Source organism: Hippoglossus hippoglossus, chromosome 5 (assembly GCF_009819705.1).
Source record: "Hippoglossus hippoglossus isolate fHipHip1 chromosome 5, fHipHip1.pri, whole genome shotgun sequence".
Lineage (NCBI taxonomy): Eukaryota > Metazoa > Chordata > Actinopteri > Pleuronectiformes > Pleuronectidae > Hippoglossus > Hippoglossus hippoglossus.
The window spans coordinates 2,303,057-2,319,773 of record NC_047155.1 but is presented as its reverse complement, the minus strand read 5'-3'; the positions used below and the strand labels follow the sequence as shown (position 1 = coordinate 2,319,773).

The window sequence follows — 16,717 nt, the reverse complement described above, 5'->3', positions numbered from 1 at the left end:
TAAAGTAGGTTTCAATCACCGCCTGTAACTTTGTGCACAGACCTCCCTCGACTGTTCACACACACCAGCACCTCCAGGCTCTCACACATTACACTTCATCTACAGTTTGACAGACAGACTATTTGTTTAATATTTACTGTCTCGTGTGACCCTTCACTTCCGCTGTTTGAAGTGGAAACGCTTGATACTTAAAACCATATGTGCGTTTTTTTTGTAATATTAATAAACACGTTCCTGGTTCCTTCTTCAGGCCCCTTTGGTCAAAATATGTCCACGAGATAAAAGTGATGATATTTAAATGTGTTTTGTCTTAAAATGCGGTAAATAAGCGAAAGATGATCCCAATTATGAGTTGGAAAGACACAAAGCACCAGTTTCCTCCTGGGTTACACAACTATATGTGACATCTGAGGCAGAATTAGCAGCAGCAGCAGCTTGTTTACTTCTGCAGTTTATGGAGGACAACAAAAAAAAGGGTTTATATTCCTTCCCTGAACTGCTGCTCATGACGGGCTGGAGGATTTCAGGCTGTGATTCGGTTCATAAGGGACAATCAGGATTGTTCCCTTTTCATTTGGGGTTAGGTTTCAAATAAAATTGCATATTGGAAAAAATCAACTTTTGCAGTATTGTTGTTTTTCTTCCTTTTGAGCTAATTCTGTGCTCTAATACAGTTATACACCATAAGTAGGTCCATGACGACTGAATATTTCTGTAATGTGGAAAATCCTGACAACCAGTTTCCAGCTGCTCTGTCTCACGCTGCATTTTGACATCTCCTGTCCTGCTCATTAGACACATGCCTTTTCGATTTATAAAAAGAGGCGACTGCACAGCGCCCGTCCTGTCCTCTAATGCGTAGAACTTCCCCACAGTTGAATAAAACTTTTCTCTCTTTTCCCCTCGCAGAATGTCGCCCTGACACCTCCCGCCTCGCCTGTAATTTAGGAGGCACCTATTGTTTTAAGTTCCAGCATTTCTGTTTTTAGAAGTTTCCATTTGGGGCAGAGTGTTCTGCTGCTCCGCCGACTTTTAAATGTCAAGACATTCTGGGTCACTACGAAGAGAAAAAAGCAAAACACACACACAAACAAACACGAAATGCCAAACTCCACATGCACACACGGAGAAAGGCCAACGCAAACACGTATGTACGCACACAACACCCGGATAAACCTCATGTATGTACACGTATGCAAATGGACACAATCGAAAAGAGAAGGGAATCGTTGGTGTTTTCCTCATCCCGATTTTCTTTTGTTCCCAACGAGATAAGCTAACGGGAGAAAGGAACAATAATCCGATCATATTTCCTCGCTCGCCGCCCCCATTGTTCTCATCGACTCTTGATAAGAGACGCGCGAGAGAGAGAGAAAGACGGAGGGACAAAGCCACGAGGACTAAATATAGCCTGATAACATTTCCAGGCCGTATTGTTCTCACTGACATAAATATACACAAGAGAGGGATGGAAAAATAAAAGGAGAGACAGGGAGATGAGCAGCGGCAACAATGTTCTAGCTTCATTAATAGACAAGCTGTTAATCTCCATCTCCCCAACTGCTTAATCAGGCCGTTCAATCAGAAGTCGAGAGGCAGGGGGGGGGGGGGAGCAGCGGCTTCTGGGAATAGAAAATTCAAGAAATGACAGGATACAAGAGCTTTTGAAAGATCTTCTATCTTCCTTCGCAAAGCTCTTGTAATCCTGTCATTCTTTTTTGCTACGGCAGCCCGTTGTGACCAAAGTTCAAAAATCAAAATCAATACCAGCCCCACCCGCGAAAAAAAGCATCAAAGAGTAGGAACGCGGTCCCCCCCCCCCCCCCCCCCGGAGGAGTGATCAGAGACGCAGCGCCGGAAATCACTCGCAGAAATCAGCCGGCGGTGATAGTTTGACGGGAAACGGCCCGAGTCTGCGTCGGGTGCTCGTCTGACAGACAGACACACACTTCCTGTCAGCAGCAGCCGAGATGAGTGACAGGAAGCAACGTCTCCCTCTACATGCTGATGTGGGCCACACTTCTGCTCTCGTTCACACATTAAAAACATTTGCTGACATTTTCACCGACGCGCCGCTCACCACCGATTCTCAGGGATTTACCATCGTGAACTGTGGTTCTTTTTGTACGAAGTGCCATTGTCTTGATATAATAAAGATTTGTTCGGTGTAAGAAAAGGTCAAAAGGTCACTGATGTATCGTGGCTTCTGTGTTGATCAAGGGAAATGAAGATCTACAGATGAAGACGCTGAGAGAAAAATAACTGCTGAGAAAAATCTGGTTTGAAGGTTTTGGCCTTGTTGGGTTTCACGGGGGGGGGCGGGGCAGTTTCAGTGTGTGTGTGTGTGTGTGTGTGTGTGTGTGTGTGTGTGTGTGTGTGTGGAGGAGACAGTAGGGCTCTAGATGGATGATCATTCAGGACCCTCACCCCCTGTCACAGGAACACGGACGCTTCCTGTTTTCAATCAACACCAAAGCATTAATGACGTATGAAGTATTTGAGTTGGAACTGAAAGTCAATCCACCACTGGGATCCTGTGACCGGCTCACGTCCTGGTGTCAACATGTTGTTTTGCTCTTATGTCACACAGCAGAGATTCTCTCGGCTCATTTCCAACCCGGCGTGTTGTTTTGAGAAGGTAATAAAATAAAACAAGCTCAATGACCCCTTGTGTTTTAAAGCATTTGGTTTTATATCCGTTTTGTTTTCTTCGCTGGGTCCGAGGGTGAATCCGACCTGATGTTAAATTGGTTTGATTCTCTGTGTAACGCTGTTGATTAGAAGTCAACTGAGACCTGGTTTCAGCCTGAGAGGATGAAAACTCAGGTGAATCACCGGGAGGAGAAACTGCCTCTCGGCTTGTTCCACTTTCCAGGAGGAGGCCGAGCCACACCAGGCTGTATAAATACATCACATTTAAGATGCATGCAAACCGAGGGGAACGCAGGGCCGCATTATTACACACAACACACACACGGCTACACACAGGGTGTAAAGGATACTGGGCCATTCCCCTGCAGGCCCGGCTGAAAGGAGTGAGGCAGAGTAAATGGTGTCAGCAGCTCAAGGACTTGAGAGCCACTCTAAATATAGAGTCTTATTGACAAGAATGGAAAAACAATACAGAGGAAAGAGGGGGGGGGAGAGAGAGAGAAGGGTGAGAGGAGACAAACGTTCGGGAGGAGATCGACCTCTCGCTCTTCGGTCAGTGACGTGATCCTGTCTCTACTTTTATCTGTTTTTAAAAAGTGTACTCAAAACACAACAGGAGCAGAATCCGAGCTTTGAATGAGTCTGTAATTCTGTCCTAATTCCGTCTGATCTTCTCTAACTTTGTGCAGTTCGCTTGAGGGTCCGTCCACGTTGAAATGTTGTGCGATCGTCTTGACACAAATCACAGTTTCCCCACTCGGGACATGCATCATGGCTGGCTTGCGAAATATGCGCAGACACGATATTAGATCAGGCAACGCGTCTGTTATTTGAAAACAAAAGCTAAAAAAATCGAGCCGCCGTTGAGTCGTTGCCTCGTTGGTCTATTTCAGGCGTTGCTAACTTTCCGTGTTGCACTGAAGCGAGCGGAGCTGCAGCTGTCGGTCGGTAAACAGTGAACACAATCGATGGCGGGATCACCTTTTGGCGATCGCTGCGCTCCTAATGAGAATCAATCATCCCCCCTGTGCAGAGGCCAGAGATAAAGGAAGAGAATGCAACAGCTACACGTCTGCTCTCTTTTCTTCTGCGGAGATCAACAAGAGTAACTCAGTGAAATAAATGCCAGAGTGGCTGCCAGTATCGATTCTGGTGATTGATTAAAGGCCATACTCGAGGAGAGAGGAATTCAGGAGTAAAGTTATTCACACGGAGGACCGGAGCAGAATAACCACATGGAGTACCAGCAGCCTCTTGCTTGGTGTGTTGGATTAAACAGCTCAAAGGTTTGTCAGCAAAACTTTCCAGTATTGCTGCTGGAAATTGAGCAGGTGGAGAGTTAATTGCTTTGAAACATACGAGAGCTTGAATTCACAGGCGATTCAACAAGTCCTCAGAAGTAAAAAGCTCATTCATCTGTTCGGGAAATGAGTCACACGAGCACCGGCTTCGGGTTTTTGTCTCATTCAGAACACAAACAACAGGATTTGTTCCGTCTGTCTATTCAGGATCATTTCACCTTGAAAATATCCATCAAATACAACAAGTGTGCACATCAGGGCACATTTCAAAATCAACAAAGACGAGGGAATCCATGAAAATGGGTTTCTACATTTGACATAATAGTTGGATTAGTGTGTAGAAGTCCAAATCTGTGTGGTGATGACATATTTCTTTCACTTATGTACCAAGAAAAGCATAATTCGACTACTCGTGAGGACTGGATGTGTCCAAAACAACAAAGTACAAACACGACCTGCAGAGATAAGGCTCCTCGTTCTTTTGTCAATTAAGATTTTGTAGTTTTTACCCAAATCTGAATCATTTCCACAAAGCAAAGAACATTAACGTTAACCACAGATAAAAAAGGCAGCAAAACGTTAACAGCTGAGACGCAACACTTTCCACACGAGGTCGAGACATGAACATCTCTGGAGTTGTCGGTCGAAACAAATCAGCAAAGCTGTGATCTCATGACTTGCTCCACTGCTTTATTCTAATCAATGTTAGCACCGGCATCTGTTGAGCCGGCAGGGGCTCGGGAATAACTGCACAGAGAGCAGCAGGAGGCCGGCAAGCTAACAGAGAGGACCTGTAATGTCTGAATGGTCTGATGAGGCAATCAAAGAAGAGTTTGACAAGGTCACGATCCGTGTGTGTGTCAGTGCTCTGCGTTGTGTAACCGCCGATATCTGTGTGTTGCGCGAGGGGGTCAGGGGGGAGGCGGAGGTGCAGGGAGTCGTACGTGCGATTTATTTAAAGCAACCGGAACGGAGGTTTTCAGTTTTACATCCTTTTTATGTCGGTTTGTTTTTCAGAGTTAAAACAGCTGCTGTGGATTTATGTGTAGAAACATGTAACTTATATTTATTAGTGATATGCAGCTTCAACACAAACACTGATCACTCACTTTTATTGGTTGTGTGTTGACAACGTTTCCTGACCGTCAAGCAAACTGCACAAAGTTTACATTTAAAGAAGATCAGGCTGAAAATGCTGCATCAAATTTAACCCAAAATGAATCAACCGGGAGAAGAAAGACCGATTGAAGCACTTTGTCAAATTGCTGTAATTTCTTTTTTTCCCGCCCGATTCATTACTACGGATCTGCAGTTTGCAATATGAAGAATCCTGTGACCGACCAAAGTGGAAGGTGGGATGGACTCATTTAGCGCTGGCTGATGGTTTGACCCGCTCTGACCAAAGCTAAATGTCAGCTGGGAATGATAAAGTGATGGGATTAAATGGTAATTTGAGGAACCTGCAGTGAAACCTTTTCAAGGGTCTCCAAAAGTTTCCAAAACTTAACTTTATTTCATTAAAAAAAAAATCAATTACAAATGGGATCTGACACGTTTGCAGCAGATCAGAGTGCCTGAATAATCCATGTTGTGTGGACTGGATTCTCTGTATTTCACAGAAAAAAAAAAAAAAATAATAAAAATAATACATGTCAGAATATTGTTTATTTCCAGATGATGCGATTGTACTTTTTTTGTGTGTGACATGAATAGAAATAATAGATCACAAGGTTTTTCAGAAACAAAAAACATACAGCTTTTGCTATAATCACTCCTCACTCCTGATGTGCATGAATAAAAAAAGACGGATAGTTTTGTTGGATCAAATCAAACACTCCTGTTTCCCTCACTTCCATCCACCACTCAAACTTCCTCCCTCCATCACGCTGTCCCCAGACATCACTTGTTCCCTCTCCGCTGAATAGAGGACAAGAGGGAGCGAGAGGAGGCGGCCTCGGCCCCATTAGATCCCTCGCAGATGTTTCCTTTAATCCCGGTAATTAGCTGCAATTATAGTCATAGATACAGAAGATGAAGTGATCATATTTGCACACTGAATTAATTCATTTAATTACGCCATAGGATGAATATTCTCTCTTTATGTCGCGTTTCCCCGTCGCTCACTTTGGAGGGGTTTTATCTCCTCGCCCAGGCCTCCTCTTCGTTCTTCTCACTTTCCTTATCTCTCCTCACAATTCTCCCCCCTCCGCCCATCTATCTCAGCCTCCACACCTCCTCCCCTCCTCCCCTCCTCCCCTCCTCCCTCTCATTGTCCTAGGTGTAATTTATCTGGGCTCTATCCTGAAAAGCGAGGCCCACACAGAGCGAGAGAGAGAGAGAGAGAGAGGGGGGAGAAAAAAGAAAGTACAAGAGACAACAGAGCGGGATAGGACATGACAAGAGCCCCTTTAGATGTTGCAGATGATGCCTTTAATCCTGTCAATAGCTGCAATTATAGTAATTATCTCTAATAGCAGCGCATTGTGTCGCGGCTCTGATATGTTTAACAGACAACGCCGAGTCGCGCCGCCTCCGCCGGGCAGAGGGGGCCGGGGGGGGCTCAGATTCATATTAATGAATCCGACACAAAACAAGCCGGAATTGATGATGGTCCCGCGAGGTTTATAGAGTGCGGAGTGTTTTTTAAGCTCCGGGTCGAGGTCTAATGGAGGTCTCAGGGACGGCACTGAGTGGTCTTTGTGCTGCGGAGAGAGAGAGGAGAGGCTGGAGATTGATGTTCGGGAGGTAGAGAGGGCTTGGGAGAAAATAGGGGCAATTATATGAGAGGAAGATGCTGCCAAAGTAAGATGTCGGTGTGTTACAAGTGTGAGGTTGTGAGATGAGTCGGGATCAGCGGCTGGATTACAACGTAGTGTACATCTATAACTCCGGAAGATCTGATTTTACAAAATGTGTTTAGCAAAGAAGTGAGTCCAACACATATTTAAAAACAATTAAAAGTATTTGTATGACGACCTTTCAGATTGAAACCTGAAGGTGCAACTTTAACAGTCAATAAAAACAATATCTGGATAATAGTAATAATACTTGTGTACAGTGTATTTGAAATGTATTGTACACAGAGATCCCGAGCCCTGAATGAATGAAGCTGTTATACTCTGCTTAAGATGTGATTGGTCGACTGAGCCTCTTCTTAAGAATATCACATACATATTAAAATTATAAGCGTAACTTGTGAAAAACCTTTTGTGTGAAGTAAAAAAAGCCTCCAAATATTAACCATGGATCAACATGCACCAGATTTAAGGTGTTTGATAGAAAAATAACATAATCTTAGTCTCTTATCAAATGAAAGATTATCTCGGCTCCTGGTCAAAGAAAACAAGCACAATAAAGATGCAAGAATTATGATAATTATGTTTGACCGTTGCCCTGGTGAGATCCAGCAGGAAAATACTCTGTGTTTGAAGTTTCTAGTATTAAAAGTTGTAAAAAGGAAGGTGAGAAAGTCAGATTATGCAAAGAGGGGCTGCGTATTTTAATCAGGTGTTTACACGTGTGAGGATGCATCAGGTGACAATTCAATTAAACTGAATATAAAAATCTAATTAATTCAAATAAAACATGAAGAAGTAAATACATGCTTCATAAGTACAATTATTAATATGTTCTACTTGTGTCAGAGGACTTTCTGTCCTGGATCTTTTTAAACACAAACACACAAACACACATTTACTTCAAGATCACTTCCTAACAAATGTGTTTTAACCACTTACACACACTCGTACTCGTTAGTTCACACGTCCTCTCACACACACACACACACACACACACACACACACACACACACACACACACACACACACACACACACGCATATTGACAAACTTCAGAATAAACTTTATCACTGACTACTCGAATAACTTCTCCTGCAAACGTGTTTCATCACTTTCTTCCTCACACGCTCATTCAATACCTCACGAACTTTATTCAACACACACACACACACACACACACACACACACACACACACACACACACACACACACACACACACACACACACACACACACACACACACACAGGTCTCGGTGTGAGGTAGCTCCTTGATGCAGTGATATAAGAGGCAGACAGGAGACAGACAACAGGTCAATAATTCATTAGATGGAGAGCTCAACTCAACTTCAACCCGAATAAACCGCCTCTAACCGCACACGCTCACACACACGGTCGTGTCTCCGTGACTTCGGAGGACGTCACACTGATTTAAATTTGTTCCCCAGAGACTTACAATCTGTCCTTGACCCAAACGACGACTGACCCTGACCTTCACCTAACCACGCCCTCGCCTTAAGGTTCAACGTGGGACGTGGTCTTTGTCCCCCTAAGGGAGGCATGTCCCCATAATGTGATGATATGAACAGGTCCCCGCATCACCACTAATACCTGAACCATCAGGGGACGAGCAGCCCTACTTGTCTCCAGTCAGCTGAAAAGCTGCTCATCGCTAATTCTGACGAGCCTTCGTGTCTATTCCTGGATGTAACACATGTTTGATACTAACAGCACCTGACAGTGATGTGGTAGACATATGACAAACATGACACACACTACACAACGCACACACTTTGAGTCTTGACTGAATTGATGCATCTACAAAAATACCGATCACGTTGTTTGTTTGCTTTTTCTTTAAAGGTGCCACATGTAAGTATTTACTATCACTACACAGCCGGTGTTAGCAGTAACAGCTGTTTACGCATCAAACTGTTTTTTGTTTCCAGTGGAGGAAGGACAAAGACAATCTTAACTCTCATTTGTTCATCCCTTCTGTTCTTCGCTGGTGTCTTGACAAGCGAGGACAGAGCCAAGAGCTTCTCTGACGCCAATCACACTGAATACATCACTTCCCCCTGTTGAGTCACAAGCTCTACTCGAGTGCTACTTCCTCGTCCACTCGTGCTGCATCAGGAGCAGACTTAACGTCGCAGTAATCCACGATCGCCTCTTGATCACGAGGACAGATATGCAACACAATATGTAAACATCTGTGTCGTGAATTTCAGGATTGTTAGTCCCTCATAGTCTGTCGAAATGTTCCGTTCGATTTGTGTGTTGCTGAATTCGTAACTTAAAAGCAGCGTTAACTTGCTGCGTCTCATTGCACTTTGTGTCACAGAAAACTGATTCATTATTTTGAAAACACATTCGCACAACCAGCCGTTACTGGAGCTTATGTCTGTGGTCTGGAAAGGTCTTTCAATTCCAGTAAATCCAGGGAATCTTTAAGATACAGCTTTTTAAAACCAGTCTAAACAGACAAAGCGTCTTTGCTCAACCTCACTAACGCTCTTTTGGATAAACTCAACAAACCGTTAGACGCAAAGTCCCAAAATCCTGGAGCAAACTTTCCCCAAAGACTCAAAGCTTTTATAATGGTAGATTTTTTCCCAACAGACTAAAACAGACTCTTCCACGAGTCTGCAACATAATATAAAGCCTGAAGAGGCCTCACATGAAATGGTCAGAATGAGAGTTGATCAGAAAACATTGGATCCAAACCCTCTTCTACCTGAACTCCTCCTCTCCTTACTCGCTTCCTCATTCTTACTCACCCGAAGATTCCTTTCTTTCCCTTTCACACATTTAACGAGCCCTTGTTAATTTGGACCTGTGTAGTAATCTTGGAAAATAAGAGATAATCTTTTTCATATTGGGTCTTAAAATGATGTGCAGATCAATGCACTCATCTTATAAAAAAATTGCAGTCATATCTTTCTCTTTTCTATCCACCATTCCGCTCTATCTCTGCCTCGTTCCGTTCCCTCCATCTATCTCCTGATGGAGGGAACAGAACCAATCTCCTCCTCTCTCAGCAGCGGCTGACTGAGGTCCAGGAGATTTGTGGCTGAGGACGTACTCACACAGACGCTGCAGCTGTAATGATGCAGAAATCTGCCGAAAGGCGAGTCAAGGTGAAATGTGAGACGTGGGACAAGAGCTTAGCTTTGAACCTGGGATCAAACCTGCGAGCCTCTGCTTCACAGTCGTAGCCCGGTGGTTTCAATCTGAAATCGTATCCATCTGGAAAAAGAAGGCTCACTGCTCAATGGTTTTTTTTCTGTTTACCAGTAAACATAGATGTGCTGCGTTCACATGTTAGATTATATCGTCATATTGTACTGAATCATTGTGAAACTTACACTTTAAAAAGTATTTTTCTTGGGTTTCTACAGTTTAAAGCTGCTGAATATTCTAAACCAATGACAGAAGATGTATTTAAAGATGGACGACATGAGAGCTGCCGAAGACGAAGACGTCTGGATCGTCCCACGAACACGAAGTCCACAAATGAATGTAAGTGTTGTTAGTAGACGATGACCGACCTCGTATAGTGTGATGACTCCGTTGGTTTCATTGGGAGCTTTCCACTGCATGAAGATCTTCTCTTCGTAAGGCGTGTTCTGCAGAGACTCCATCGGAACCGAGCCCGGGACTGTAGAGACAGAGAGTGAACGGAACTTTATTAGGATCATTTCAACGACAGAAACAAAAACAAAAAAAGTTTGGGCAACTAAAGAAACTTTACACTCATCCCATTTTCAGTAAATATCAGTTTGATGTGTAATAATACATGAGTTCTTTTCAAGTCAGATGTAAACCATCAATGCTGTGATTGAATCAATTAACAAGCAGTGAAACGTTTGATCTGCTCGGTGACGTGTTTCTTTCTCGAGGTCAAAACTGATGAATAACACCACATACGTTAATACTTTTATAGGCACTTAAAACAAAAGAGAAAATATGTTTGATTGTTGTCAGCAGGACATTGTTGAGGCTGTAATGAGGCCTTGGTCCTTCACACGTCTAAACAGGACAAATTTGACCCAGACACAAAAGCACGGTTAAACACGACCTCAGAATAAACTCGTGAGCGATTGACTGATGTTGCAAAAGCTCCAGTTTTCCAGCCTCAGATCAACGTCTAACGAACAAGAAGAAGAAAGACGCAGTAAAAACTAAATCATCTCGAAAACTCACACTCAGTGTTGTTGAGAACATCACAAAATACTGCCCAGAATATCCAATAATACTCTCCTCACACACTGGGACAGAATTCGTCCTCGGGTCCGTGATAATCATTCAATATTGCTCCTGGTATAAATAAATCCACAGGCATATGGAAGTGAGCACAGAGGGAGGCAGCATATTGAACTGAGGGTAGACGGAGAGTGGGAAGAGAAGAAGGCGAGAGGAAAGGGAAAGAAGAAAGGGAGGAATATTGCGTTTATGAAATTTCACTTCCATTTTCTCATCGTTTAATTCTGTTATTTGAAGTTTCCCACTCATCAGAACTGTTAAGTTACTTGAAATCTAATTTCCCCGACAGGCAGAATGAGCATCGCTGCTTCTTTCAGAAAATCGTACAATGAAAGACATTTGCTCAAATGAACTGTGACGTGGGACTCCATTATAATTCTTGTATTTTTCAAAAGGCTGAATTGTTCAAGTATATATTATCCAGAACTGAACTCAGAGGTATTTTCTGAAAACAAAAAGGGTCCAATTTTGCTCATTTTCATTACAAACAGGCTGAATATTAAAGTTTTACTAAACTAGACAAAGATATCTCACTGAGAAACATATTTATGTGTTTATATGAAATTTATTTTGTATTTTTTTTAGTTGAGTTAAACCGTTGCTTTGCTGACACAACATGTAAAATGGCAGAATATCACTCGTGGTGAATACAACAACAGAAGCCGATCAGCTCCACGTTGTCGGTGATTTCAAATGAAGGAAATGAGCTGTGATGATGTCACACGGAGATAAATCTAGACAATGAACAATAGAACAATTACCGAGACAAAAAACCCAGAGCAGAGACTGGTTTTCTTTTGCTTCAGGCACATGTTCTGACTCGCAGCTGGGAGCCCCCCCCTTCAGTTACATCAAACTCCTTTTGATATCGTAACTCAAACAAACTGTTCATTAACTTCTATTACTCACTCAACGTCAAGGAACCGACTGCCTCGTGTCAGGAGGGGAATTCACGCCCGATGTCTAAATGCTCAGATGTTCCCTCGAGGGAGGCTCAGTGCTGTTTGTGAGTCTTTGCACAAGAACTTGTTTTTGTGTTGTTCTGCACCTTTAATCAAGTGAGTTGCACCTGAAGTGGGAAAAGGTAGTTTGAGGCTAAAATGTAAACTTCTAGCTTTAATCTGAGACTGTTCAACACCACCATAGATTAACCACTGTAGAAATTAAAGCATTTAAAAAAACACCTATATGTAGTGAGACCTAGAATCGAACTAATCGTTCTCTGCTCTCTTACGAATGAGGAACATCGGCTGAGGAGCAATTTCAGTAATTCTGCAGAGACCTAAAGAACACAATATATAAAACTAAGAAGTACGGGCTGTTAAAGTCAGCAGTTTGCCCACGAGTTACATTTCAGACCTGTGTGTGCTGGGGAGAGCCAGAAGAAGAAGAAGAAGAAGAAGAAGAAGACAAGGGATGGAGTCAAAGTTTAAACAGGACAACACCGAGTCCTGGGGACATCACTTAGAGGATCAGCGGCAGGAGAAGCTGAAGGTAAACACCCGCGTGTAGGGTCGTAAAAAGCCCTGAGCTGTGACATTCACACAAACAGCGAGGGGCAGACAGGTTTACGACTCCACTCCGCACAGGAAAAAATCGACCAGGTGACAAGAGCGTGCACGTCTCCGCCCACGTGCACGGGGTCGAGAGCAGAGAGATCTCACAAAAGTGATTCACGGAGGAGAGAGAGAGAAAAAAGCAAATGAATCATAAAAAAAAATAATCAAGAGCCCAAACGATATGAGGTTAAACATGTGGGTCGTGAGCTGTGTCGCGCTCTCGGGCTTTATGAGGCCACGCTGACAGAGAGGACGTGTCAGACACAAATACACACTGTTACACACACGTCCACACCTTTTCACTACGACACACAACGGCGCTCGAGCACACACTGAGACGGTAACGCACACACTTCATTGAGGGGTGTGAATTGTTCTAAATGTTAAGGAGAGGGAGACAGACGGCGCCTGGAGGGACGGATGACGGCAGTGTGTTAGAACGTGTGTGAAAGTGTGTGTATTTCCTGCCTTTCCCGTATCACCTCGTATTTCTGTTTCTCGATGATCGCTCGACGGTGGCAGGAAGATTTTTTTTTTTTTAAACCAGGCTGTGATCTCTCGCCTCTGATCTGCTGTTGCCTGTGTATAATGTTAATGACGGACGTAGTTTATTCTGCTGAGAGCCGCTGCAGCCGAGTGTCGACACAGTGTCGGTCACACAATGTGAAAAATGAGCCTGAAGTTTGTATTATTGTCTTTGTCTCCAGTGGAACAAAAGCTTCACAAGCGTTTACAGCCACAAATTGAATCCAACAAAATCTGAAAAAAAGATGGATGTGCCACAGTTTTTCCTTTTACTCTTGAGGATTTCACCTAAACATGTGATTCACAGCTTCCACTGCTGGTGTGGAAATAACATGGGTCTGATGTGAGATCAGATTCCTCTTCGGTCCGGTGTCACCGCGTCACATTACTAAACATGCACGATAAAGCCAATTAAACTGAGAATAACTAATAACTAGAAATTCACCAACGATGGTGTAAAGTGCAGCCGACCTTGTTGTTCTCCTCCATTAATGGTTGACGACCGTTAAGTCTGGATTTTGAAACTTTAAACCGATGACTGGAGGTTCAAAGCATCACAGAGACATTCCCTTCTTCTAGATCCTGAGAAATCAAAGTGCTTCTAATTAAACGTAAGAATTCAGTCTCAATATCACCTTTTGAATTTGTTATTTTTCGATGATTTTAACCTTTTCCTCTTTTTGTCTTGTAGCAGACAAATAACAGAGTCAACACCTTCAGTGGAATCTATTGGAAAGTAAAACAAAGTAACTGAAAACACTTGGAAAATCTTCTTTCCTCTGAATTTCCTGCTCAAACACACATTTATATGTATTTATAATATTTTGGGGAAGCACTTTTCATTCACCACACCACTAAATATGTACATAAAGTATAATGAACCATATTGATTTGATTAATTTGTGTGATTTAGCGATGAACTCACTGATATGTTGTCGACAAATGAAGATGAATCCGACCGATTCAGTCATTTGGATCCAGATGTGGATCCAGATGTCGACTGAGAAGAGTCGCGTGGACGTAGTAATATTTTCTGGGCGATATAACAAATCTAGAGGATTGTACAACATTAACTGATGCTATGTTTTGCTTAAATGATATCGTGTGATTTTTGGCATATTATGACATCTACATAGTTAAAAAGAATGAAACATTAATAACACTCCTCAAAACCAGTCACTTTCTAATTATTGTGTTTACATAAAAACACGACGACGCGGCATGTTTGAGTCCTACCTGGGGTTAATGTCCCCGGATGAACCACTGTTCATAGACACCAACACACAGACACACACACACACACACACACACACACACACACACACACACACACACACACACACACACACACACACACACACACACACACACACACACACACACACACACACACACACACACACACACACACACACACACACACACACACACAGAGAAGTCTAACATAAGAATATTTTGATTAGTAATTCCAAGGTGTTGATTAAGGCCCCCGTCTGTGGAGCATATCAAATTACCTTAACAAAGAAACGCAATTAGATGCTGCCATTTTTATTCAACACCTTATCACTCCTCACTTGTGTGTCTGTGTCTGTGTGTGTGTCTGTGTGTGTCAGTGGTGTATGAGCCTTCTATGACTCGCTATCCGTATTACGACTACTACGACACTGACATGCTGGTAACTTGTGTGTGTGTCTATGAGTATGTGTGTGTGTCTGTGTGTGTGTGTCTGTGTGTGTGTGTGACACAGAAGACAACAGGCTTCATTGAAGAGATAACAGCAGCTGTAACACATTAATCATAACTTGATTAACTTTCACCATCGTGCACAATGGACGGCCTCCTTCATTAAACCAGCTCCCTCTCTCTTCCTGATTCTCACTTCCATTCATCCTCCCATCAATCTCTCCTCCTTTATTTTCTATTCCTGTTGTTCTATTTACTAACTTCCTCTCTCTCTCTCTCTCTCTCTCTCTCTCTCTCTCTCTCTCTCTCTCTGTCTGCCTCTGTCTCTCTCTCTCTCTCTCTCTCTCTCTCTCTCTCTCTCTCTCTCTCTCTCTCTCTCTCTCTCTCTCTCTCTAAATCCTTAGTTCAATTTGAATTCTCTCTGCGGCCATGAATTAAATCTCAGTTTCCTCTGCCGCGTTCATTCCTCTTGTTTTCTCTATCGGCCTCTTTCCAGGCTTTTATTATGATAAGCAACCAACCTGCTTGTTTATATGCAAATTTTGACTTTTATTCATTGTTCATTGTTCAGAGGTTTGAAGCAGCAACTTGTGTTGAGCTGAAGTGATGGAGATCGGCGATGTCGGGGATTATTTTGCACGATGTGTAATCGAGATTGACGAGAAGATGCTGCTGCAGCTCAGTGGAATTTCACCAAATAGAAGTTGAACCAAGTAACATCCAACAAATATGTAATAAATACTTTGGTTTGAATTCTCCGCAGAAGCTGGAGCTAAAACCGAGTGTTTCAGACAGAGGCTGAAGAGAGGAGCTGCAGCGATGGACAGTCTGAGGACACTGATGTGTGTTCTGAACATCAGAGCATTTAAACATGTACAAGTAATAACGATAATCACAATTATGAATTTTACAAATGCATCCCAATGCAAGTATTTAGTATTCTCATGTTCTGTTTGTAGGACTATGATTTCCTGGAGGAATCACCTCATAAGGTCTCGTGCACACGTATGGAAACATGCAGTAATCCATGGAAAATCAATGTTTCCACACGGACGTTCTTCTTGTTATTTCAGATTTCATCACAGAGGAGGTTTATCCTCCCCGGGAACACAAACACATCTTGATTGAACGCCGGCAGGCGGCAGATAGCAGCAGTGCTGCTGGACTGGATTAAGATTAAATTACACATTGTGATGTAAGGATTACAGGACAGGGCTGTGTTAGCTGTTGTGATTTCAGGCCGTTGGTATTTTCCTGGGTTTTGAAGGAAGCGTTAGCTCCCGACGGTCTGAGCAGGTGTTTCCCACCAAATTGGATCATTTTTCTGCAAATAAAATATGTTGTGTCTCGCCGAAGCATATGTGGCTGCATCCATGAAGATTAAGAGCAAAATGAAATTGTAAGAAAATTCTAGGAATGTCACAGAGGACCCTTTCCTCTTTAATTATTTTCATGCTCATCAAATATTTGCAGAAGTAAACATTGGTTTTCTGTCCCGTTGGGTTTTCTGGTTGTTTTACTTGCTCCTGGTGTTGATAACTTGTTCTCTGCTGGTGGATGGATGGTTAACGGTGGTTCTTATATAAGCTGACCATCAGTTTGAGGTGGTTCCCACTCACCTCATTGAATCCTCAAGAGTTAAAAGTTCTACTAAGTCTGGATTGAATGAGTTATTTGATGCTGTGAAAACAGGGTGAAGGGTCTGACACCTCATCATCAGGTTAAACGTTTCTGTCCAGGTGCCTGGAAGTTTTTAGAAGTTTCAAACTTTTCTGAGAGTAGAATATAAGTAACAAATTACAAATACTTCTATATATATAATACTATATACATACTAATACAATACTAATACTAATATGACAAGGCGCCATCTCCATAAACATGTGAGTGTTGTTTTGTATACAGGGACATTCAGCATCTTGTCCTGTAATCTAA

The 16,717-nt window shown here is 42.8% G+C and overlaps 1 protein-coding gene across 1 annotated transcript in view; it reads right to left on the bottom strand.

Annotated features, from left to right (window-relative positions):
- The window catches only part of LOC117761158 (receptor-type tyrosine-protein phosphatase T-like), a 136,860-nt gene that overhangs the window by 115,513 nt on the left and 4,630 nt on the right, over positions 1 to 16,717 (bottom strand). The window contains exon 3 of the mRNA XM_034584819.1: positions 10,301 to 10,410. Within this exon, the coding sequence (XP_034440710.1) occupies positions 10,301 to 10,393 (93 nt within the window). The 5' untranslated portion in view covers positions 10,394 to 10,410. The remainder of the gene's footprint in view (positions 1 to 10,300; positions 10,411 to 16,717) is intronic.